This window comes from Synchiropus splendidus, chromosome 10, assembly GCF_027744825.2.
Source record: "Synchiropus splendidus isolate RoL2022-P1 chromosome 10, RoL_Sspl_1.0, whole genome shotgun sequence".
In the NCBI taxonomy this organism is placed as follows: Eukaryota; Metazoa; Chordata; class Actinopteri; order Syngnathiformes; family Callionymidae; genus Synchiropus; species Synchiropus splendidus.
Window position 1 is genome coordinate 14,912,426 of NC_071343.1, and position 26,677 is coordinate 14,939,102.

The 26,677-nt window shown below is 42.8% G+C and overlaps 2 protein-coding genes across 4 annotated transcripts; one reads left to right on the forward strand and one right to left on the reverse strand.

Moving 5' to 3' along the window:
- Window positions 1–110: 110 nt before the first annotated feature.
- smarcal1 (SWI/SNF related, matrix associated, actin dependent regulator of chromatin, subfamily a-like 1) lies at window positions 111–7,469 on the reverse strand. The gene is made up of 17 exons (XM_053877900.1): window positions 6,848–7,469; window positions 6,480–6,780; window positions 5,317–5,367; window positions 4,987–5,247; window positions 4,867–4,917; window positions 4,622–4,805; window positions 4,392–4,542; window positions 3,741–3,902; window positions 3,615–3,680; window positions 2,521–2,661; window positions 2,163–2,381; window positions 1,453–1,523; window positions 1,267–1,369; window positions 1,007–1,189; window positions 566–666; window positions 402–498; window positions 111–341 (listed from the first exon to the last, which is right to left on the reverse strand). The coding sequence occupies exons 1-17, from the start codon at window positions 7,187–7,189 to the stop codon at window positions 162–164; spliced, it is 2,664 nt and encodes an 887-aa protein (XP_053733875.1). The 5' UTR covers window positions 7,190–7,469; the 3' UTR covers window positions 111–161.
- A 763-nt stretch (window positions 7,470–8,232) lies between these two features.
- On the forward strand, window positions 8,233–25,937 carry marchf4b (membrane associated ring-CH-type finger 4b). 3 transcript variants are annotated; one of them, XM_053877909.1, is made up of 6 exons: window positions 8,233–8,311; window positions 9,893–9,961; window positions 10,128–10,600; window positions 17,910–18,065; window positions 19,827–20,019; window positions 21,811–25,937. In XM_053877909.1, the coding sequence occupies exons 3-6, from the start codon at window positions 10,229–10,231 to the stop codon at window positions 22,203–22,205; spliced, it is 1,116 nt and encodes a 371-aa protein (XP_053733884.1). In that variant the 5' UTR covers window positions 8,233–8,311; window positions 9,893–9,961; window positions 10,128–10,228; the 3' UTR covers window positions 22,206–25,937. The 3 variants fall into 3 exon arrangements, with proteins under 3 accessions (XP_053733884.1, XP_053733885.1, XP_053733882.1); XM_053877910.1 differs by lacking the exon at window positions 8,233–8,311 and adding an exon at window positions 8,871–8,911; XM_053877907.1 differs by lacking the exon at window positions 8,233–8,311 and having other exon boundaries at window positions 9,504–10,600.
- Window positions 25,938–26,677: the final 740 nt, after the last annotated feature.

Here is a 26,677-nt window from a genome sequence, read left to right on the forward strand (position 1 = left end):
GAAAACAGCAACGACCAGATGGTGAGGCAGCAGGAGACACTGACTTCCACCAGCAGGTGTGACTCAAAACATGATCACACATTACACAACACTTATTGGGATACATGTTTATTTATTAAAATATTCATATAAAATCAGGGTGGAGGTTTTTTGATCTTGAGTCATCTCTGCTGCTCCTTCTGAAGCGACTTGTCGGCCATGACACGGTGTTGGCGAGCGTAGCTTTCAGGGGGCGTGTCATCCCAGCTGCCGTCCGCTTCGATCAGGAGGTCTTCGTCTGTGATGTCGTCCGTGCTGAAGGACCTTTGGAACATCTCTTTTATACTCAGCTGGTTCCGATCCTGCAAAAGTCAAGCAGTTCACTGAACCCGCCCGCAAGGTCAAAGTTCTGTGGTGGTTACCTTCGAGTGGAAGCTGGAGTTCACTGCGTTGACTGAGAGGTTGGATTCAGACAAACCAACCTGCTGCAACACGTTCATCTTTTCCTGGATCATGGGCCTGAAAAACCGCCATATTATAGGCCGCCACATCACTACATCTCTCATGACCCTTGTTTCATACACACCACAGGTGATCATCTGCAGTTCCTTTGGCAACCAGGTAGTGGATGTTCACGTTATTGGTCTGACCGATGCGATGCACTCGGTCCTCAGCCTGGATCAGAACCTGGAGCAGAAAGAAAAAAAAAAAAAAATCGAGACCTAACTTTTTTTCCCTCTCTTTTTAAAAGAAAAAAACATAAATAAATCTTCAATACTTCTGACGAAGATGTGTCAAATTTTGATCCCTTATGACACAAAGTCAAAGCACTTTGAGCTTGTGAATTTTCAGAGTCAACATTAAAAAACTTAGCATATGAAATCCCCATTAACTGCCAATGGGTAAACTGGTGTTCAGGTACTGTAGTAGCCCACGCTCCTCTCTGAATATACAATTTTATCAGCATCGTTTTACCATCACAAGGCCAATAAGAGAAAGAGCTTTGTTGATAACAACCCCGTCTCACCCCCGGGTTCCAGAAGAGCTCTCCAAAAATGACCAGGTCAGCCGAGTGCAGGGTGAGGCCCATGTTCGCCGCGGTGATGGACAGCACCGCCACACAGGTGGACGTGGACAACTGAAACTTGTCGCAGAGTCGCTGCCGCTCGGCAGAAGGAGTCGTGCCGTCAATACGGATGTGGTCGACGTTCTATGGGGGGAATGGAAAACTCTTTTGTAGGCTGCTAATGTTGTTCATCTTAAACAAGAAGCACAACCGCCTCTTACCTTTTTCACCAGCTCAGATGTGACATGATCCAGGACCAACTTGTGATGGGCAAACACCAAAAACTTCTCGCGCCCACACTCCAGCATGTCACTGATATACTCCCTGGGAACACAAAGAGACGTCCTCTCCTGACATTTTGATCTGTGCGTCCGATAAATCTGTCGAACAACGGCGACTGTACGTACATGATGGCTTGCAGCTTGGCATCGGCTGTGTGGTTATAGAAGAGGAGGAGCGCGGCCTTCTCTTCCATTTTCTGGAATCAGATACGGCAGATCAGATAAGGCCATCATTGGGGACTGCTGGTGGTGTTATTGGAGAGACATTACTCTTAAAGAAGTCTGTGATCGTGTTTAAAGACGGCGCCATGAGTAGCTTTATCTCCTCATTATGTAGGACACAGCCGCGGGGCAGAAGCGACGAGCTGTGTTTTAGACAAGATTCTTACGTTTGAACACAAGGTACGGCTGCATTAATGACGGCTGAATCTGTTCTCCTGATAGAGGGGAGAGTCAGACCAGGCGCAGGGCTTTTTACAGATTACCATCTCAGCCAGAGCGAGACGGACATTGGACATCAATAAAAGAAAATTAACCTCGTGCCTTCTTTGTTTTTGTACACGTGCTGCAGCATCAGAAGTAAAATGATGAAATGACCGTTGGAGTGAAGCTGACAGACATTAACCAAAGATGGGGACTTCTGTTTCAGTCCCTTGGATGATGCAATAAGATGGAAAAACAAGTTCCACAATTCTAAGTATCAAATCAAGCTTTTGACCACCATATTTGTACGTAGCATCACTAAAGAAAAAAAATCTCAAGTCTACAAGTGTGTTTTACACCCCTCACTTCACCGACTAGTATCTCAAGGACCCATTTTGAGTTTGGTCACTGACATTGTGATGTTCTTTGGCCAGTTCCCGGGCAGCGGCTGACAGCGCAGCTTTGATGCGGTTGCTGACCCCATCGATGGTGACTGTGACGACTTTGCGCTGCTTGGCGGGAAGTTGCGAGAGAACTTCAGACTTGAGTCGCCTCAACATCAGACACTCGGAGAGCAACAACTTCAACTCGCCCAGATTGGAGGAGCCGGAATAATCCCAGCCCCATGTCATCTACAGGAGGTGAGACACACAGAAGGTGACAGGGATGACCAGGAAGTGAAGGCAAACCAATTAAAAAAAAAAGATTCTGATCTTTAAGCCACACATTCATCATGGCAGAGAAGATCAATGATGCTGAAATGTGCAGTACCTGTCTGGCATCACAGTAACGAACCCCAAACTCATGAAAGCGTGGAAACAGTGTGGGTTTGACGGCCAGAATCTGAGCGTAGAGCTCAGCGGGTCGGGACATGGCAGGGGTCCCGGAGAGGAGAATGACCCTCTTGGCTGCCTGAGGACAGACAAGACAACGCTTATCTAAAAATGGGTCGAAAGAATTATTGAATTGGATTCATCTGGGAATTAAACGGATTGACTGGGCAAAAAGGGTTTACCAGCATAAAACAGTGAACAGAACAGCTTTGGTGGAAATGCAGAAAATACATTCATTTCAGACAATATTTTACACACAAATAATACTTAATCAAAATTACTAATGTGCTCATGGTGCCGCATCCTATTGTGTTTGAAACCACTGAAGTTTGAATACTTCAGACTTCAGATATCATTTTATTTTTGTTTTGTTTTGTCTTTTCCTCATTAACCTGAGACTTAGTAACGATGTGCCCCCTTTAGTTTATCAGTAAATAAACTAAAGGGGGCGCATCGCTGACACATTTAGATTGTACTATAAAAAATAAAAATCCCCGCATCTGATAGTTAAGGCTAAAAATATTACAGCCACAGATCCAGATTGATGAAGAAATCCAAGTGTTGGTTTTCAATCCTGAGGCCATCTGACTGCTCTGACACACATCCAAGAGCAGAAGACATTCACTCCACAGAAATAGATGCTTCCCTTTTGTTATATCGCAGACTGTTTTGCAAACCGGTGTAAAGGAGCATCTCCCACCTGACTGGGCCGATGTTTCCAAAATGCCTAATTTTTCTGCCAAGTTGCTGTTTTATTGGCAGGAGCAGTGGACCGGTGTTTGCCATCTGCCCAGTAGAGTGGAAGGAAATGGATTGTAAAGAGAACAATCCACTTAAGTGGCACAGGTGAGCATTTGGCCCATTGAGTTGTTTACAGAAACACGCCGCAGTCAGGCAGAAGAGCACTCGGGTAAACATCCCTTTCACGACCCCACGCAGTATTCTGGACCATGTGGGAAATCACCAGCAGAGAGAATAAATATGCTGATCTCGTGCTTTGATATGATTCAGTTTATAGAAAACTATAGTCACCTGCAGGAGAGGCAGAGCAGCTTTACACCGAGCCGTCTTCATGTTCTTCAGAAAGTGGGACTCATCCTGTGCAAAACACAACCAAATTTCACTCGCATCCTCAAGAAAAGGGGCTAAGAAACTGACCATGATGAGAACGTTGAAGGGACTCCCCGGCTTCTGCTTGTCCATACGGCTCAGCAGGTCGTAGCTGATGATGTTAACCAACCCGGCGCGCAGCTCGTCTTTGGCCTTCACCACCACGTTGATGGTGTCGGGACTCAGCGAGGGGAGCCAGCGCCTGAACGCCTGCAGAAACACACACCTGAGCTCAACAAATAGTGGAAATATTCACGACAAGCAATTGAGGAAAGGGTTTCTAGACATGTCTGGTTCAGAATCCAGTTACTAATTTCTATCAGCTTTTGATTTAAAAGTGTGAAGGCAAGAACAAGATCCTCAGAGACAAGTGGCAAACAAGAGCTTTGCTGCAATCCGAATCAAGTCAATTGTGAAGCAGAACTGCACGTTTATCAAAGCAAACAACACAATGACCCTTCACCTTGCTATGTGTGATACATTATAACTAGAAAAGCATTCACAAGTATGCAAATCTGTCAGTAAAGAATTATTTGTAAATAATTCCTGTATGCAGAGGGTGATCCAGACACCTCACCCAATTCAAATATTTAAGAAAATTCCATCCAAACACATCAGTAACTTTACAAGTTATTTTGAACACAAACAAAAACATAACCTCCTTGGTGAGGGTAGTGAGAAAAAGCTTCTTTTCAGTACCTCAGCCCAAGTGAAGCGCACAGAGGAGGGTGCAACCACGAGCAGGGGCCACTCACTCCTGTAGTATGCTGCCATACAAATGGCCTGAACCGTCTTGCCCAAGCCCATGTCATCAGCCAGCAGCAGGCGGCCCTGTTTAGACACAGCAAAACTACACCAACACACGATGTCAGATCCCACAATCACTATTTGCCAGTGACTGACAGGCTGTGAGCAGCAAAGGCACCTACTTGACCCCCTCCTTCTGAAAGGGCATGAGGCTGCTGGCAATAGAAGGGTCGACAGCAGAAAGATCTGCTTCAGGAATGTTGACGGAGCTGGCCTGCTGCCCGTCAAACCTGGCAGAAAAAGTCTGGATTACTGCCCTGGGAAGAGGCTCCACCTCCACTGCTGCTATCCCACCGAGCATCTCCACTGGAAGAGGAACACGGCACAGTCAGACAAGATGGCAACTCAGAGATATAGAGTCACTCACTCAGTCGCCTGTAATCCTCAAGCGAAAAGCTCCATTTTCTTGTAACAGTGTCTGAAAAATGAAAAAGCACATTTTAAAACAAAATATAAATTGTAAAAGACGGATGATTTAGGTTGTTACCGTAATTCTTGGTTGGCATTTGCTTGAATGCTGCAATGACATCAGCATGATAGCCTATATCCACCTCAAACTTGTTTGCCGTGACCAGGATGCACTGGCCCTGCAGAGAGGCTCCAGGTTTCTGCCAGCCGTTACACAACTTCAGAAGAGCGGCAAGTGCTGCTCCATCTTGTGCTCGACTGGTTGCTGCGGTCACATTCACTGCCTCCATACCTGGCAGCGGCGCCAGCGATACAGTGGGGATAGAAGCTGCCTCTTCCACTGTGACACAAGGCCATGGGTCAGAAGACAAACTCTCCATCATGAAAACTATGGTAAACACAAACATACTTAGCAGCCGATAGTCCATCAGATTAAAGTTCCACATCTTTGTCGTCGGATCTAGAGTGGAACAGCAGATGTTAGCGTCACGGGTGAAGACATTTATTTGATGACATGAAATTATAATGCAACAAAAATACACAGGAGTTCTGTGCCTACACTAGGGGTGGGCAAACTATTCTACAAAGCGCCGCAGCAGGTGCAGCATTTTGTTCCAACCAATAATCAGCCGTCGCAGGAGTGTAAACAGTTGATTGTCAGTTCGACGTTGGTGTTTCAGCTGACACCTACTTATTGGTTTAACTGTGTGTGCTTCATCAGTTGGACCAAAAAACCTGCACCACCGCGGCCCTTTGAGGACCGGTTTGCCCGGCCCTGGTCTACACACAGAGTGAGGAGGCAGCAGCCCGCACCCCAAAAAAATGCATTGAGTGGGACCATGTCTTAAGATAATAGGTCTCAAATGTGGATTTGGCAAGGTAGTGAGCCCATTGAATAATGGGTTTTAACAGTAACCCCAGTCATATACATTATTTAGTCAACTAGTACATTATGCCATGCTCTTTCAGTAGTAGGCCTTAGGTGAGAGAGAATGAAGGATATTAAGTTTGTATCAGTCCTTTCAGTGGCAGTCACGTGAAACCTGTCAAGCGTCCATGTTTGAGAACAAACTTCAGATATCATTTTATTTTTGTTTTTTACCGTCTTTTTCTCATTAACCTGAGACTGAGTTAATAAACTAAAGGGGGGTCTGATAGTTAAGGCTAAAAATATTACAGCCACAGATCCAGACTGATGAAGAAACCCTCAAATGTGGATTTCGGCAAGGTAGTGAGCCCATTGAATAATGGGTTAAACAGTAACCCCAGTCATATACACTGACTGAAGATTATTTAGTCAACTAGCACATTATACCCTGCTCTTTCAGTAGTAGGCAATTACAATCATGCTCTAAAACGTTACTAATCCATGAGAGGAGTTCCCATTTTCACTTTCAAAAATACAGTAAAATGGTTTGTACTGCAATTCAACAAATTGATGCAGGCTAATTGTTATTACCCAGACCAGGTTTGTCAGCATCACCATATGAGGGTCTTTACAACACTTACACTGCAAACCGTGGAGCAGTTCAACACGACTGAAATGCAGTTGATGTAAGTTGCAAAACGTACCATAATTCTTGGAAGGTATGGACTTAAACACAGCAATGAGCTCCGGCTGGTAGCGGACCTCCACTCTGAAGCGGTCGTCTGAATGAGGCACACATTTCCCTCTGACTGAAATGACGGTCTTCTTAGCAGCGTTGGGGTGTGATGGGTGCGGCGTGGCGGGATTGTGAAGTTTGTCCGGCGGCTTGTAGAAAGAGGAGACGGCACCACTTGTGTGATTAGACTCAGGTTTAGGTTTGGGCTGAGCTGGATTCACACTGAAGCTGCTTTTATTCGTCTGAGGAAGAGGGCTGAGGAGTTGAATCTGGAAAGAAAGACAGGGAGGCGTTCACAACAGCTAATACATGACATTCTATTGCTTTGGATCTCACCTGTTTAGAAGATGATTTGTCTTCGTGTGAATTGATCACCTTGTTCTCAATGTTTACACAGCCACTGGAGCCAAGAGAGTCCTTTATTAAAGCTGGGGCAAATCGTTTCAGCGCAGGGGCTGCACCTGGAGGTTGTTGGTGGTGAGAAACTGGGGCAGGACTTGGAAGGCTTCGCTTTAGAGGCGCTTGTGAGGAAGCACCGCCTGAGCTCGCGGGGTTCAGTCCCAGTCTCTGGGCTCTTCTCTCCAGGGCCTTTCGTCTGTTCTCCTCTATCTTACGTTGCTGCTCCGAGGTCAACTGGTTAGACATGATTACTGGATTGACGCAGTGACGCACTGGCATGTAAACAGCAGCCGGTTAGTTCTGCCTCGTCCTACCAACAGACCGGTGAGCTACAGTCATCCATCACAACGTAGTTGATCTGCTGCTAAAGTTAGCAGCTAACGTTGCTAAACGGTTAACATCGAGCAGCGATATTCAATAAATTATCGCCGACTCTTTCCACCGACGAGATTAATAGTCTAGACAGGTACGACCAAATACAAAGAGAGACATTTGAAAATAAAATACGTCTCACGAAAGACGAGGACGGAACTATTTACGAGGGCACCACGAATCTGGATCTGCCGCGCAGGAAGTGACGTATAAAAACAAGACCACGTGAAAGGGGCGGTTCCGTTCAGGCGTCAAGTTGATGAACTTATTTAGATTGAACATGTGGTCTTTTTATTAGCTTCAACTGTACGGTTCATTTGCTTCAATTCTCATCTAAATTTGTCAATCTTGTAAAATACATATCAAAAATTTCAAAGCAACTAATATTTTGACTATTTTGACTAATATTAGTTTTGATAATTACATTATCAAACGAATATTATTTATATATAAATATATCATATTTCAAATATATCATATTTTATATATTTTATTTTAATCATATATATATATATATTTATATTAGTTGCTTTGAAATGTGTGGATAGCACATGGATATGTGCTATCCATGTGGCACATCAGTTTATTTTCTGTTATATCTCTTTTGATATAACGTTTTGCTGAATGATATTGTAAAATAAGATTTTTTTTTACATTTCAATTTTTTATACTGATTGTAACAGAAAATTGCTGAAGAGTTCCAAATCTAAAATGGGATTGAAAAGCTTTGTCTTAAAAATGAATGCAGCTATTAGTATTGTTGTTACATCATGCAGCTATCAAGCTATCCTTGACATAAATCTTATTGTTTCTTCATATGATACGCTTGCAAAATGTTTGGATAAAACAGGAATAACAAAGAACAGGGGAGAGATAAAAGACTCAAGGCAAAATGAAGGGCAACAGTTATTATAAAACAGAGCAGGGCAGCCGCAATTTACCACTGGCCAAAATGCACATCAAGCACCGGAGACCAATAACAGCAACTCTCAGTTGTGCACTTGGATCTTTTACATTTACACCAATAGTGTGAGTAAATCAGTGACTTGGCATTTATTTTTAGCATGGAGACAAAACTGAGATTTTCTGAGTTCTGAGTGATGGATTATCAAAATGTGTTGATTTAAAACATATATTTTCAGAGTTTGGTTTTGGAAGAGAATTTAGGTGGCCTTGGAAATGTAAATGTTACATTTAATTTGTTCTCACAAACTACACATAAACATTGATTTGAATGTTGGACAAAACAACCTGTAAAGAGTTGGCAGGCCAGACTAGAAAGAGACAACAAAGACAAGAGGAAGTAAAAAAATTGCACATGACATAAATCATTTAAGCACCAACCAGTCTACAATTATATTGCCAATGTTTACGAGTCATTGATTCTGGTTCAAAGGTCACATTAACACTAGGCTGTTTGCATGGGGTCTTACATGTTTGTTTACTTTCAATCCTGTTGTTTTCAGTTCCCTTCAAGTGTCAACCTCTTTAATGATAAATGGCAGCTGCGAAAAATACAATACTAAAGGCGAGGGTCAGTTATAAGTATTAAATGCAGCAGTCAGATTTATATCTACTCCTGGCTGCACTCCTCCCCAGAACACTAGATTCAGCCAAACAACTATCAAGGTATTGTTAGTTTCCCAATATGACTTTTAAAACATGCCAAAAATATTTACACTTAATACTCTAGAATTGAAACACAGGTTTTTGTGTATTCATTGTTTTCTTTCTTTTTTCTTTAGTGTAAATTTAATATCTATCCAACATTAGTTTTTAACTTCAAGTTAGTTGTATTGAAATTTACTTTTCAATATTTGTGTTGTGACTGAGAAAAGTTTTCCCTCTTCCCTGGTTTTACAGTTATATTTATTTTATTGTCTCTTTGGAGGAAAACCAGATTGCATTTTACATATATATTAGAAGATGCACTTCAACATCATATTTCATTTTCTTTTTCTCGTCTTGATCTTTCTACATGATCCCAATGGCTGCATGTTTTGTCTTTTAAGTAAAAATCTTTACTGGGAAAGAAGTGATGAAATGTTTTGTTCACACTCTGGATGAGACTATCCATGTTTTTAATGGCAAAGTAGATTTCGATTGGAAGCTCCCAGCGTGTTGTTGAAGGCTGTGGATGCATATGTGGAACAAGCGCGCGGACGCTCCACCAATCTCACCGTGCTTGCATCACAGTGGGATGGTGACGTGGTGCGTCTGGGAGCTGTCCCAGCGATCATGGTGCTGAAGCTGCAGCACCGACTCGCAGCCAATAGTCGCAGGAGGATGCGAGACCAAAGATGCTCTCGTCCATAGCAGGACGGTCCGACAGTCGTGATGGATTGTACCAGTCGGTTCCGAACCTTTTCGCTCGGTCATGGGAAACGGGGACGCGAGACTGGCGGACACCTGCTCTCGATCTGCAGTCCGTCTGAGGGCTTAGGGGGGAGAATGGAAGTGTAGAAATCCGCTCCCGCCAGGTAGACGCGTTATCCACGGCAAAGATCTGCCTTAACCCCCCGGAAGACAGCGGGACTCAACGTGACAGTCGACGGTTTTGCACCTCAAGATAAAGCTGACTCTTTTGTTGTCTATTTCTGTCCATTGTAGCGAAGGAAGATTGGACTGTTGAGCTGAGGATCTGGAGGGAGAAGCCTGTCTGGATAGTTTGGATCACTAGTAAGGCCATGGAACACTGGAGCAATATCCTTATTACTTGAATGCAGATTCCTATCAATCCAATATCTGACTTTCTTCTTGAATATCTTGAAATTAATGGCTTCAGACACTTGTTTGCATGGATGGGATTTGACTACTTTCTGGATTTCTATTCCTCTGGGGACAGGGTGAACTGTCGGATTACATGAACAGAGAGCGCGTCCACAGTTGGGTTGTCACTGGGCAAGTTCGATGCCGGAATCCGGCTGCAGCTGAGCGCACAAGGGGATGCTGAAGAACCGCTGCTGCGTCCTGCTGAGTGACCTGAGGCTGCTCCTGCTGGGGCCACCGCCAACCCCGCTGGCTTCGCCGACCCCCATGAGCGGCCAAGCCTCCGAGAGCCATGAGGCAGGAGCCGCCGACCCCGACAACAACAACACGCTGACTCGCGGCCACCAGGGTTCCGAGGAGCAGAGCGGCGCGCCGGCGGCAGCGCCCTGTGCGGATGCGGCAGAGCTGGTGAGCGCGCCGCGCGGCTGCAGCAGCTCCTCCGACGACTGCTCGAAGGGCAAACCCGAGGAAAGATTCTCCCTCACCAGCTACACCGAGAGCGGATTCAGGACGCCCGTGTGCCGGATCTGCTTCCAGGGACCAGAACAGGTGAGGCGGAGTCGTCAGGGATGTTTACATGCTTCATGCTGCCACACAGGGCCGGCACTAGACGCCCCAGGACGCGGGCAAGACACGCTTTTTGGTTGATTTAAAGGCTCCTTTGAATACATACATTTAGTGAGGGACTCAGTTAGTCATATACGGAATTGATAGTGGCACATAATTAGAACTGTTGCAGTGTATTATGGGAGCTTAACTACCTGTATGAGTGAAACTGACCTGGGTCAAACATAGTATCAATAGAACACATGAAAATGACAAGGTACCCCAGTGTTTTTCTGTAGTAGATTCAACAAACTGGCTTGGAGTTTTAGCTCAATCGAGAAGGCGAGCGTCGTGTTCGAGGTGTCTAACAAGCTTCAGCTGGGGGTCACCTCACCAAGCTTCACTAGACTCCAGAGTCAGTGCTGCTGAGAGTCTCCCTTTTCATTTGAGCAGCGAGAATAAGGAGCCTGAGCAAACTTCTGCTCCATTTTTCCAAACATTCACCATCCGTGCTCAGGACAGACAGCAGCGGAATAATGAGCCACTTGTACTGTGAGACGGGTTGACAGAAATGGAATAACAAGCCATTACGGCTGGGAACACTGTGGATCCATATTCAAATGCATACAACTGAGGCGCAGTAGCTGACACCTGGAAACAATAAAACACACTGCACGCAGAAGGTGAGAGCCATAATGTTGAGCGCTGTGTAGCTCCAGGGCTGTTTAGCAGATAATCACACCATTAGTCATGGCGAAAGCCAATAGAGAGGCATGGAAGTTCATTTATGATAAGATGGGAAGTTATTCTAAAGATCGGAGGAGTGTCATGTAAATAACTCAACTGAGTTTCACTTGGTGAAGCTTATGATCGGGGGCGTCACTGACATAAACAGCCACTAATATTCCTTGTCATGGGTTGAAGAATATATTGTATATAGTCTCCATTTTTGCTGTAGTCTTATCTAAAAGTGTGTCTCATCTTGAAGAGGTGCTCTGGTTTTTCCTTCTCGATGCTCTCAGATGCTTTGTTGCTGATTGAACACTGCGTTGTATCGTGGGTACTGATCTCAGTATTTGTTGCAGGTGATCTGATTTGGTTGAACTTTGAAATAGTCAGAAAATTTCATTCCAAGGCAACTTTAGAGGTATGGCGCCTGTGGGCCACATACGTTACTCAGAGGGCCAGATTTGGCTCCCGTGCCTTGAGTTTAACAAAGGTGTAGTGCGCTTTAAAAATGTTTTTCAAATTTTCATTCATTTCATTTTCATGTTATTTTTTGCCTCATAACAAAAAGCTAATATGTTTTCATACTACAAATTAGATTCCTATTTGAAACATAACACATTTAAGTTGGAAAATCACATTTAGTTTTATCAGCGGGTTATTCACAGTGGAAAAATCACACAACAGACCATGACAGAGATTGAATTCTTCAACCCTATTGTTGTGACAAAAATAACCAGCACTCATTGAGTTGAAATGAAATGACTGGCTGTTGTTATTGAGCCTTTTTCACGACACATTTGCTAAAACAACACCACTTTCGTGGCTGTCCTCCTCTACCTCTTCCTATCGACGGACTCTTAATAAATAGCAGCGAGTCAATAGCACTGGATTTCACGCCATCACATCGCCGTGCAGGTTCTCGTCTATCACTTCTGTTCTTCAATCCTGTTGTCTCGGCTGTCGGTTTGGGAGAAGTCCAGCTATGGATTTGCAGAGGTGTGAAAGCAGATGAGGCACTATTGGAGAAGAGAGATGAGTGGAGCGGTCTATGTGTCGCAGAGTGACGGAGGCTGTGAGGACATTAGTCGTTCACTGTTCACTCCCTTCACTTCATCGGGTTGTCACAACGGAATCAATTGGTTTGGATGTGATCTGACACGTTTCCCACCAACACCTTCATTCTGAGGGATGTGATACTCGCTACAGTTGATGTTGTATGTATATATGTATGTATATACTGTATATATATATATATATATATATATATATATATATATGTGTGTGTGTGTGTGCGTGTTGCATATATATGAGACGTGAATAAAGCACATTAAGCAAAATAAGTTTCAATAAATATGAGAAAGGAAATTTGAAGGAGGAAATTTGGTTTTAGGCGAAGAAAATAATAAACATGCGCATGGTAACAGGGAAGAAATATGGTGAAATTGAAAACTGATGTCTTTAAACATGGAAGTTATGAAATAAAAAATATATAATATAAATTATAGAAAAGAAAATGAGGTAGCTAAAAATACATTTATAGATAACCAGCCTAAAATCGTTACATTCTAGATACATCTAGATACATAAAAAATACATAATATGACGCGTAAGGTAGAGAGAAATATTAATATTTAATATAGACAGGCTTTGATCAGGACAGTTTTCATTTGGATACTGTATTTATAGGTTAGCAATAATAAGATACACAGCAGCTTATATGCATATATGAATATTGCATACAATGTTTTTCCCGTCTTCTGTTTCATAATTTCTTCTCCCTTCTGACTCAGTTCAAATACATTGAATCCACATCAAATCGTATTCACTAGATACAACAAGACAAGTGTCATGGATGGGAACTTTGGCCACAAAGCAGAGCCATGCACGAAACCCTGTCACCTCCGATCCAGAGTATTGAACAGAAATCACTCTAGACAGAAATACACACGTCAACAGCCACTACTGTCTTCACCCACTACAATCATTTCCTTCAAACTGTGAACAAGAACAATGTTGTCAGCAGAATCCCCGCCGTCGAACAAAAGAGCTCGTCGGTATCAAATCCTCTTCTGTCAGGAGCCTCCTGCTGGAGTTCAAATGTAGCTTTGAAACATGCTGAATAACCAATTTATGCTATTTATAGAGAGCAATGCTTGTCTCTTGGCAGAGAGCTACACCAACTGTAATCTCAATTGTGAGATAAGGGAGTCCTGAAAAACATTTTAATTATGACAGAAGAATGGTGAGAGGAGCTTTCTCTCGGAAGAGACACTCGAGTTTCATGCGGACAATATGGAGTCTCTGCATGGAGAAGCTGAGGAGCTGCACGGTACAAGCAGAGCATCTGTGAAATGCTCATAGCTTCACCATTGATCAAGAGGTCACAGGGTGCATGTTTGCGCTGGAAACACGGGGCGGTGCTAAATATTGATGTATGTTAAACAAGTCCTGGCGAGCGGACGAGGTTCAGGCGGATGACCCAGAACAGTCCGGGCCAGGTGGAGATGAGAGGATCGATGGGTGGGTGGCAGAGTGAGAGGGTTGCAGAAGTAAATACACGGCAGATACAGCACACACACAAAAAAAAGAATCACAGCAGTAGTTGCAGGGGAAAGAAAAAAGCTTATCGCATCTCAGGCTTAACTTCGTATCTGTTGCCGAGCCGAGGGGGAAACAGCGTCATTTGAGAATTGCTGGTCTGTTACTCACTTCGTGGACAGCACTATCTTTGTCTTGGTCAGCTTTAGTCCAGGTTTGTCTTCACCTTATCTGTGAGCCGCATGGGAAGCAGAGATACAAGGAGAGAGCAAACACTGACAGACGCACACGTCACAAACATGTTCTGGCTGTTGATATGGAGAAGAGAAAGAAGATAATAACATTTTTTTTAGCATATTGCATCAGCCCTGTGGCCAGGAGGCGACAGGCAGCCCGTTTTAATTTATTGATCCGGTTTGCTTCAGTTCACTGAGAACCATGGATAAAAAGATGATGTATTTTTAGGAGCACAAATTATATATATATATATATATGTCTTTGCTCTTTTCTGAAATTCAGAAATATTTAACACATGTACTGTGATTATTTATAATGATCATTTTCCTTCATAAAAAATGTCGTTCAGATAATTTTCACATATTTATGGACTAATATTGAAGGCATTAAAGTCCATGACACTTTATTTTTGCATTGTAATAAAATATAAAATCATGTAATTTATATATATATATATATATTATTTTTTTTTTTTTTCATAGTGAAAATTCTTTTTCTACAAACAATATGATTTGACGGCCCCTAACTACAGTCCCAGTGCATGGTGGGCCCATGCAGAACACAGCTGTTAGAGACGTTACTGGTATTAGAAGGTATATTTTTAAGGTGCCACAGTTTATGACCCCTTTATGGTTGACATATTCAGGCGATTAACGTGGAGGAGGACGACACTTTAAATGTGAGAATACAGTCAGTCATGACTGGTTGTACTAGCTGACTTGTCTGTGTACTGGAGCACCACTTTTACTGAGGTTACATTATCATCCCAGCACCTGTAGAGATGTCACCTCCTCTATGTGAGTCAGAACATTAAATTTCATCCAAAGTCACTCATGATTTTGGTTCTTAGACGTCGATCCATTTCTCCAAGTAATGAGACTCTTGTTGGGGTCCTGAGTCCAGGGGTTAAGGGGTTCAGAAATGACAAAAACAAACAAAAAAACTCAAGTTTAATCTTAATTTTAATGATGTTTATGACGAAAAAAGGAGCTACACACATTGGAGAAATTGCACTGACTACTAAAAATTCATGAATCTTTTTATCAATATTGTGGGGTTATGACATATAACATGATATTTTGGTGGTTGACTCTGAAAAATACTTATTAAAATAATGAAGGGAAGGATTTTAATGATAAAAATATGATAACAAAATGAGAAAAAAGTATATAATTTCTGAATCATAATTTTAAGTTATTAATTAATTTATATTGCATTAGATTATTTCAGAATAATATTTAAAAATGCTTCAGTGAATTTCCTTAAAGACATAAAAGGCACGTTAGAAATGTTACGATTAAAAGGCATTACATTGTCATAACATGTATAGTCTCTGAATGTAAGTAAGTAACTATAAACATAGGTGTCATTGATGGGGTACATTTGTACAAGGCACTGAAGTGGTTGATCTGTGTCTCTGCTCAACCATCTTTTCGTGCGTGCGTTGCCTGCAGTTCTCCACCACCCCTCACTGCTCCCGGATCAGTTGAACTGGACTCATCCAGGTTTCAGCTCTTGGCTGCGATCAAGCCTGTCACCGCGTGTGGTCAGAGAGTCCCACCGGACGCAGCAGACGTGTTCTGTAGCTGATGCCAAAACACTCCCACCTCAGCCATCTGCAGTTAGGCCTCCTTTTTTCCCTCCATCTCCCCTATTTTAGCTCTGGTGGAGGGCGCCGCGCCGTCTGTCAGACGTGTCAGCGCCATGATGGTGCTGGGAAAAGATGTGAAGCCTTTCTGGGGCTTTCTCTCTGCGAGCACAGTTTGAATTCACAATTTACTGGCTTTAAAAATGGAATGGATCGGCGCCGGAGGGTGGGCCGCCGCCTCCTTACAGCTGAGGGGTTTGGTTGATTTAGTTTTTTCATTCTCTGAGAGCCTTTTTTCCTCAGGCCTATTAAAATTCATGGACGCAACGAAAGCTTGACTTGGATTCTGAAGATCCAGTTAATTAAAGTGTAGGAGCCCAGAAGTGACTGGTCTTTGTGTCTTTATATGGCGGGTGATACGGATGGAATAAATCTGCTGAACAAGACCACTGGAACAGTTTTTTTTTTTTTTTTTATGTGAGCGATTTACCGAATGAGTATTACCTTCCTGACACTCATTTAATACCCAGATGTTTCTATTTTTAGCATCAATAAATGCATATATATAAAAGGACCAATGGTTTCGGTGACATCTGACCCCAAACCGAGGGCGATCACATTAGCGTCAGCTCCATACTGATAGATGGCAGGAAGCACTTGCCACCCACTCCCACAAGTGTCCATCCCAGACCTCAGAAGATGCAGTGCAGCAGCTGTGGAGAAGAATGAGTAGCATGGATGGTGTGCGCTACTCATGGTCTCCCTGTGTGGTTTCACTCTGCGTTCCCAAAAGACAGAGAAGGTTGAATGATGGCTGTCATTGGTTAACTTGTTTCTCCATCTCCAACATTCTTGGTTCGCCCCGCTCGCTGCTCGTGTTTTCCTTTACATCACACTCCTCTGATACACTTATTTCTGATCTTGAACACCATCTCTGCCACTGCTAACTCGCTTTGTCCGTTTCTGAACGAAACTAGTCTCATGCTGAGTGGCCTCCAACCGTTCCACCCTGCCTACACCATCTTCTTCGCCGTCTGACATTGTCTGAATGTCTGAATTCACACATGTATTTATTCTGTCCCCCTTTCACTGACCTGTTTTCAATAGAAAAACCAGCCGATTTCTAGACTCCAGACTCCAAATGTATATACAGGGAACCTTTGTAAGTGCAAGAGTTCCTGGTCCACTGATCACACTGGTGCACAAGACACGTGACAACAACAAACATGGAGGAATCCCTGAACAAAAGCAAACAAAAGCATCTGTTTGCTTTTGTTCAGGGAGGTTTTTCACTACACAATGGCCACAGTTTCCACTACTCTGAATGGACTTGACATTCTTATACAAATATTTCAAGACATTAAAAGAACTGTAGTTTAAATAAGGTGATATAAAAACTTGAATACAGCCACCATGGTGATTTATTGTGTTACCGTCAAACTGATGCAAAATAAACAATATTTTGTTGTTTAAATGTATGTATGGGTCCATCATTTCATTCAGTAATATAGCACATTCATTCAAATTGAAAAATGTGGCTTCTTGTGGCAAATATTCTTATACCATTAAACTGTGATTGAGATTATCTTATATATATATATATATATATATATATATATATATATATATATATATATATATATATATATATATATATATATATATATATATATATGAAGAAGACGCTGCTGGATCCATTCATTAAAGCAGGAGGCAGGAGCCGGCGCCTTGTTGCGGCTGCAGGATTAGGGAGAGAGAGAAGAACAAACACTGGGAGATGTTTTCCACATTTGCATGTAGTTGAAGTTCCGCCTTGTAAAGTGGTTTCTGCAGGGGAGAAAATAAGATGAGAAACAACAGATTTAATGAACACTGTGGGCAATTATTTCCTCTGACAGGGACAACAACACAGCTCAAGATGAGGGAGATGGAATGATTTTGTAGTTTTTAGTTGAACTGCTGTAGGTTCAGAGAAAACTAGCCACACATTTTCAGCGAGGTGTTTTTGTTAAAATTGCGTTCTGTTTGGATGGTAGCTCGTTTTTTTATTGCTGGCACAACAATCTGCTTATTCCTCAGCTACTAGAATATTTGAAATAGAATTTCATTCCCTTCAGGGGAAGCTCATTTTCATGTATTAAATTAATCTTGTTGCTCTGTGGGGGGGGACCAGAGTCCACAACACCATTACAAAACGGCACTGTGTTTCCTCTCCAACAGGGGGAGCTGCTGAGCCCATGTCGCTGCAGCGGGTCAGTGCGCTGCACCCACCACCCCTGCCTCATCAAGTGGATCAGTGAGAGGGGGTCCTGGGCCTGTGAGCTCTGCTATTACAAGTATCAGGTCATTGCCATCAGCACAAAGAACCCACTTCAGGTGAGGCTGCTTGTACTGTCCAGTCCCACTGGAAAGAGACATTGCTGTCATTATTGAATTATTGAAGAGCATGTACATCAAACACTGGACCATAAAACAATAACGCGGTGCAGTATGTGGACAGATGTCTTTTTTTGGTAGTACATTTTATTAGGTAGCCTAAATTAGAGGTGGGCAAAGTGAGGCCCGGAGGCCACATAGGGCCCATTCACTCATGCAGCCCTTGGGAGATCAGAGCTAAACTACAAAAAGATATTGGGTAAAAATATAATAAAGTCCCTTCATATTTGCCAAAATATCCTTTTTAAAAAAAATCAAAGATATTACAACATTTATGATCTATATTAACAATATCTGAATTAAAAAGTATATATTTACACCCCTGTTTTCTCATATTCTTCAACATCTACAGAACATAGTTAAATAAAATTTAATTCAAGACACTTTATTTGTCTTGAATTGAACTGTTACGGGACATAATGTGACCCTCAGAAAAACTTGAACGCAGTACTGCTGTTGGGGATGGTTTTTATTTGTTTAATTTTGAATTATGCATTTTGACTAACAAGCATGCATAAAGTTTAGACATAAGTTAACATGACTGATACATAAGCTAAAGGCTCTTTTTCAATGCATTAGTCAGGTGCAAATTTGGGGGAAAAGATGGGGAAAAAAAACTCAATTACAACAAAAACAGGCTGAAGCAAAGTGAAACTTAGAAGAAACAATATATGATAAATTAGTAAATCATAGACTCAACACAAATATGAAAATGATTTCCAAATTGGCGATTGTACACTTTTGTACACACAGAATAAGATTTAGAAAAAGGAAGAAATATCTAAACACTTGAATACATATTGTATATACTCCATCCATTCAGGAAGCAACAGCAGTACATTATTATTAAAAAAAGCTATGAAGCCAGAATGTTTTTAAAAAGTTACGTTTGACTCAAGGAAAGGAACTTTATGATAAATGAAAACAAACTTGGAAAATGACAAAAGAAAAAAAAAAAACAGTACAAAGGTGTATGACCTCTGATAATAAAATCATATGTGAAAGCCATTTTAAGAAAATGAATTTTGAGCAGATGTCAAAGGGCCTCGTCTGGGCCCCACGCTGCGCTACTTCACCATGCTGGATCTAAGAACGCTCCTTCCTGGACTTCAGAGTCAGACGGCTTCTATAGGCCCAAGGTTGTCTGGAGGAGACGACGAGACGCTCCATTTTTCTCTCACACCAGCGCAGACTTATTCATCTTTTATCATGTCTACAATAGACCACAGTCAAGCTCTCACCTTCCAAAGACCAACTTTCATCATCTCCAACTTAAAAACTTCTACTGCATGACTGTTGAGGAGAAGCTGGGCCACATGACAGGAAGTCTCAGTTATGGCTTCCTGTTTGTCCTGTTGGTTTGTTAAGCTCTGTACGGTCTCATTTTAACAAACAGCCAACTTTAATAGTTCCTTCTATGTGGAAACTTATTTTAGCCAGAGTCTTCCTTGTGCCAAAACTGAGCTGGATCTTGTTCCTAACATGGTCAGTCAGACACCTGAGTTTTTATTCATCTTTTGCATGATGTCGGGTAAGTTTTATGGATTGACTCTGACGCTCGCTGATGTTTTGGGCCAAGGCCATGATGTTTCTGCCTCTAAATTGTGGGTCTTTTATTGAAATTCAAATCATTTGCATTCTGTGAATATGAAATATGAATCGTGATCTGAAACTGACCTTCACTGTCGTGCCTTCTCCCAGTGGCAGGCCATCTCGCTCACGGTCATCGAGAAAGTGCAGATCGCGGCGGCCCTCTTGGGCTCCGTGTTTCTGATGGCCAGCATCTCCTGGTTGATCTGGTCCTCCTTCAGCCCGTCGGCACACTGGCAGCGCCAAGATCTGCTCTTCCAGATCTGCTACGGCATGTACGGCTTCATGGACGTGGTCTGCATAGGTGAGCAGCGCCTTCCACATGTGGTCGAAACCTCTCACTGGTGTGTTGACGGATGAACGTCGGCGAGCGGTGTAAACCATTTACCTAATGAAGGGAAGAAACCTCAAGTGGCAGAAGAAGCTCGGAGACAAGGAAAGAGACTGTGACTCTCTTGGGTTGGGTGGAGAAGTCTGACTGCAGAGTCATTAACTCTGCACTTTACACAGATTAACTTGTCACCTGGCAGACGACTTTAAACAGCGACGACTCCACTTGCACTTATCTGCCGTCACAGTTGGAGCGAGGAGAGACACAGATAAGGAGGAGACGAGATTTCTCTGTGAAACTCAGTAAATATAGAAGAGTGGAGAAGAGGATTACGGAGAGTGAGGGCTGCGGCTCGGGAGTAAACCGGGACAATATTGCATAAGTGCTAACATACAGGAGATCACTAGTCAGAAATCCATCCATACAGTGGCCAGCTGGGCGGAGCATCAGGAGCGAGGACACTTCTCTCTTGAAGAAAAGCTTCATTCCCTGCACTTCATTGGTTTGACAAACACATCGCAGGCCAGAGAGTGGAAGTCAACAAACAAGGGGACAAAATCTTAAACACAGTCGAACCAAAAGGTGAACTTTTACGAAGAGATTCATACCTTTTGGATCTGTCTCTATGAGAATGCTTAAAAACTGGCATCGCCATTTCAAACCAGCCGCTTATGGGCCTCAACAAAAAAAAAAAAAATCACATAAAACTATGTTCTTGTTCATGCAAGATTGCTGCATCTCAATATCTTCTGCATACACGACTATCTTGTTACTATAAAGCAGTGCTTCTCCATTAATTACTGTTGCGCCCCCCACAGGAATGAGTAAACATTTTGCGCCCAACTCTCTCGCACTGACTCTCTCAATAGTATCATTTGTCTATAAAATTATCATAAGTACACCTCTGCCTAACACTACATCCTTGTTATACATTAAAGAAAATTAAAAAGAATAACAAAAAGAAAAGAAGAATAAAAATAAAATAAGAGAGTAATATAGATCAACTACAATGAAGAATAGCTTTTTTAACATTGTTTTTGTCTGTAACAGAAAAACAAAACAAAACACTTTATTGTAGTAATTGGCCCCCCATAACTGGAGTCTGGGGCTGTTCTTCACACCTTCATTTTGATTCATTCATAGCAGGAAAAAAATGATGCAAGTAACAGAGAACAGTATAGTTCCCTTTGCATGAAACATTTTTCAGTGCACCACATACAGTGCCAGGTGAAATTGCGCCAATGGATGGAAAATTAAAGTTAAAATAAACTTCAGGATGGAAGCACACAATTTTAGCAAGGAGTTGACCATGTGTAACTTACATCAGAATATTCTGGTGTGAAATAAAATTAAACTTATAACACTAGTTTTCTAGTCATGTTATATACCTTAGCTGCCTTGTGTTTACACAAACTAACTCCACAATAATTACATAATAATAATAATAATAATAATAATAATAATAATAATAGTTTCATCATGTAATCCATTCAAATTGACTGAATAAGAATTGGTCCTTAAATGTGTAGACGGAGGTTTGGCTCAGTGAAAGGAGCAGAGTAGCAGCACAATAATAGATTTGAGTGAATCCCACGATGCAGTGAGCCCACTCCTTCATAATATGGATCTGAGTCCAGCTGACTCACAAGAAAGCGCTTTGTTTCCACTGATGCGCTACGACAGCTCCACCGCAGTTATTCGTCTCTGACTGTTATTAAAGCTCCTGTCAAGTCGCATCTCCGTCTCATGCTCTGATCTCCACAGCACTGATCATCCACGAGGGGCCGTCTGTGTTCCGCATCTTTCACCGCTGGCAAGCCGTCAACCAGCAGTGGAAGGTCCTGAACTACGACAAATCCATGGACAGCCTGGACCTGAAGGAGGGGGCAGAGGACAGGACTCAGGTGGAGGCTTCTCTTGCCACCCAGTCTGGGCTGGGGCTGTCCACCTCCACCTCCTCCATGGCAGGAGCTGAGGGCTCCACCTCCACTGCCGTGGCACCGGCGACTCAAGAAGCGCTGAACAGCAGCGGCGCAGGGCCCGAGCAACACTCTCCGTACAACATCCTCCAGTTTCTCAGCAACCTTCGGCAACAGGAGCCTCGCAGAGAAGCCAGCAATAGCACACGAGAAGTGGTGATGAGAGTCACCACCGTCTGATGACGACCACGTCAAGGCCTTAACTCACGTGGAGGAGAACCTTCACCAGCCAGCGGACAGTCCAGACTCACACTGCTCCGGGTTCATCTTTTTCTTCTTTGTATTCAAATGCATCTCTGATGTTCCGACATGAATAAAAGCTCAACTCTTTCACCACTGGGGAATTATTCCGCCAACCTGGGTGAGAGGCACGGCTCACAGCAGGCTGCCCACGACATACTGACGCATGACCAGCCGCAGTCGGTACCAACAGAACCAGCCTCCAGGGCCACACACACACACACACACACATATTCATCTTTCGTTTGGATATTCTATCTCATTCCACTTCGGTTCCATTCAAAAAAAAGTTTGATTTTGTATTGTACTTATCTTTTTTCAAGTTTAATAAAAAAGAAAACACATTTAATTTCATAAATCACTATCAGTAGGCATTATTTTTAAGTAACTCCAGGGATGCATTCATAGTTAATAAAACAATTTTTTTTAAACCATTTTATTTTTTTTTTAAGGTTATTCACGCGTGTTCTTGGACAACCAAAGTGTCCAGAATTTGATCAAGATGTGAAGGATCCATCTTACCAGATGTTCTTTAACTCAAACACTTCTTCACTTCACCCACCACTAAACACCAATAAACCCAATAATGGCTCCCAAAAAGGCAAAGTTTGCCTGCTGTTCACTGACCACTAAGAAGTGGATCACTCCTGCTCTTACTCAAAGAGAGACATTATACACTGCTGAGCTAATGTGGTTTGCGAGAAATTTGTAAAATGAGCCGAGGTTTGACAGTTCAAACCTTGGAAAGCCTGCGGTGTGGTGCGGCATGATTTGGAAAATAGGTGCGTTTGGGGAATTTAAAAAGTTCAGCTGTTGCTGTAAACCACTGGTTACCAGCCTTGTCACAACTGCGAGCTACTCGAAGAGCTGGTGACCCCAAGGGCTACCATGAGTTTAGTACACAGAAGGGCCAGTGGGCGACTTCCATTGTCTCTGTGGGTCGAGGGGCACCACGTTGGTGAGCCCTACTGCAACAAACAGGTCCTAAATGTCGGGAACTAATGTGAAAACATAACAAGGTGGCATTAATAACATTCTTTTGAATGTGAGTTATAAACCCATGACATTTTAATGCTTTTCCATGCCTGCGATTATGACCGTGTGACTGCGAAGTTGAGTAGCTCAATTCGTGATTCGTTGAAGTCAAACTACTGGAGTTGAGAATGGAGCCTGTCGTGATTCGAGGCGCAACTCTGTTAAGTTAAAAAACTAACCTTAAACTGTCTTTGTGACATGCAGCGCCTGCAGTGAAAACAGCTGCCACCTCTCAATTAAGGGGCGACATTACACCCAAATTCTGCAGTCACTCTGCCAGGAAACACACACCATAACAGCGAAAGGAAAATTAAAACTCGTGAATAATGCAGCTTTTTAAGAGCTTTTGTCTGAAACTTTTCTGCTGACTGGTTTGAGCCGGCGGCTCCAGCGAGCGTGGGCTTTCTCCTCAAACACCAGACGTTATTTCTGTTTTTAGATTTGGATTCCGATTAATGATGCACTTTATTATTAATTAGCGAGATTTGGAAACCAAAGATAACAGACAGTTTCAAGTGTGACGTCACATTTGAGAAGGATTTCATTTTCTCTAACAGCTACTGCCTTTTCTTATCTGTTATCGGCTCTGTTCCGGCAGCCGACGTATTAATATTCACTGGCTCCTCACAGAGACCCTGATTTGACCCCTTTTGATTCTGCAATTCAGATATGCTCTTTGAGGAGTCTTCGGCACGTGTTTCTCTTTGTTCCATGTCCTGGAAACCCTACTTTTCCCAGAGGACTGCAGGATACTGTTAAACTTGCTGCTGGTGGAGCGTTTTCCCTGAACACAGAAGGGTGGAAAACATTGTCATTTTCATATTTTTAACGTTCTTAATGTTATTAATTGTAAAAGATTTCACCTACATTCCTTTATATTTTGACATTTGTTAAAGTCAACACTGTATTTCCAAGCTAGAGCCTCATGAACTCTTGCTTCAGGGATGTAAAACTCAATGCTCTTCAAACCGGTTTTTTAACTTGAACTCTTCCGCCTCACATCTCCGGAGTCATTCATTTCATTAGCTCAATCTTATTTAAACGGCCAGCTGTTTGCTTTGTTTTTCCCCGACTCTGATTATCCGCTTGATGTTTTCCATCCCCTGTCATTCTGATGAGTCCTCAGAAGTTCAGTGCATCCAGGAGATTCTTCTGCGCTGAATTATTAAAGCCGGCAGGCGCTGATATGAATGTGAGAGCGGATCTCCAGAAGCGACCTGCGAGCAGCTCGGAGGTGAGACAGAGTTCAGCGTGAGTCGTCTTCCCGCTACACACACCTGAGTCGGCCTCAGAATAAAACAGAAAAGCTTCTTTTCTCCTCAGCAATTGAAATATTTAACTCAGTCGGGCCTTTTCTTTGAGATCCTATCTTCACTCCTGGAAAGTTAAAGCGTCATCCTCTCAACTGCTGAACTCGCAGCGCCCCCGGTGATAGATTACAGCTCATTATGATTTTACGCTGGAGGTTAATAATTAAAGACATTTAATCCAGAGATCACAACTTACTGTTCCCAGCTGCAGCGCAACAGTTAACTGAGGTCAGTAGCGCGGCATGACACTGTTTTTGGAGCTATACACACGGGACAAACACTTCTGGTGTCTGGTGTCCATTTGTGTGGGTGGAGGTCCTGGGGCAGACCCGGGGCACAGTGGTGACACTTCAGCCAGAGCAGGAAGGCCTGCGCCTGTGTGTGTAGTACTGGTATGGATCTTACCAGTACTACCCAGTAAGCTCTCTGAGTTAGCTTGTGTCTTCAACAGAACATTTAGGATTTACTCCACCTGTGGGACGGAAACATAGATGAACGATGATGACGTCCTCGAACATCCGGCTCTAAATCACCAAGTAATATCGCTGTGACATTCCTTAACATGAACATTAGCTCAGTGAGGATTAAATCCACAAATAATTCTGGAGATGTCGTGCGCCGGTTGTTGCATCCCCACACACACAGAGCCGAGAAGACGGCTGAGACTCCTCCTCAGAGATCTGATACTAATGCCATCGGTCAGATGTAACTGGAGGAAAAGTGAAGGACGAATACCCACACTTCCTAAAATGTCCCTGACGTAACATTCGCACTGCTCTGATGGCGGAGTGGAGCTCAGCTACATGCTGTATCTAAACTGCCAGTCATAAGCACTGAAGTGCACAAGTTTAGTTCTCATGAATTCTAATACTATTTCACATTCATATCTGCTTTTCAAAAACATTAGTAAGGTAAAGTAACTTTTAATAAAGCTTCAAAAACAATTGAAGAACTATAAAAACAGTAGACTGACTAACATTTTCAGATTAAGTTAACTTACCATTCTCTTGCTGTCACGTGCGTGGTGGTCACCGAGATCATCGACACATTTTCCTTCTGTATCCTTATAAAAAATAAGTCCACACTTCGGACATTGATCATTTTGAAGGCGCAGAAATCTCTGCCATATGAAACATTGCAAGCTGCTCATGCGTGTCTGTTAGTGACGTGCCGACGAGGCTTCATGAAACAGTGTCCTCATTTTCAGAGCCCACTAGATGGCACTCCCTGCCCTAACATTTGAATCACCATTTCAATGAAACTGAGCATCGCTTTTGAAACAAGAGCGCCACCTAGTGAGCAGCCCCCCCACATACAGGAAGTGTGTCATAACTGCTCCGAATCTTCTGTGAAACAGGTTCATTACACCATAAACCTGTGCGCTGGTGGGCACTTTTCAAACTGACTCACAGGAATTTCTATGAAAAACTAGGTTGTGTAAGTAGAAGCAACTCCTCAAGAAATATTACATTATATATACACAATATTAATATCACAATTTCATTATTCTGTACCAAATATTCTTCATTATGCAGCTTAAACTCACAGCTTGTGGAATTAAACGTGTTAACCGTCTGCTTGCACACACACACACTCACTCACCCTTCGTTTTAATATTCACAGAGGTGATTGACCTGATAAGTTCCTGTAGGGTGGACTTGATTTTAAATTTTTTCCGTTCAAAGACATGAACTCAGCGAAGCGTGAAAACACAAACTGGCCGCCTGTAAGAATCTGCCAGCAGTTCCTGAGAGGGAGAACGTCCTCGGTGAGACGGGGGGGGAAATTGATCTGAAGGCAGCCGCCCTGCTCCGCTCCTGACAGCCGCTGTGAAAGGAAATTTGGGGTCCGTTCCGGGCGAGAAGGAATTTCACACAGGATTGAAACACCTGAAATTGAATTCAAATGAATTTTGATAGTAAAAGAAGAGGCTTATTACCAGGCAGATTGAAAGGGATGCCTGAGCCACCGCTACTGGCTTCTCATGATGTAGAGGAGCAGTGGCTCAACTACTGGTCTCTGCTAAATGATGTTCTTTCATAATGGGAAAACGCCACCAAACGTTTT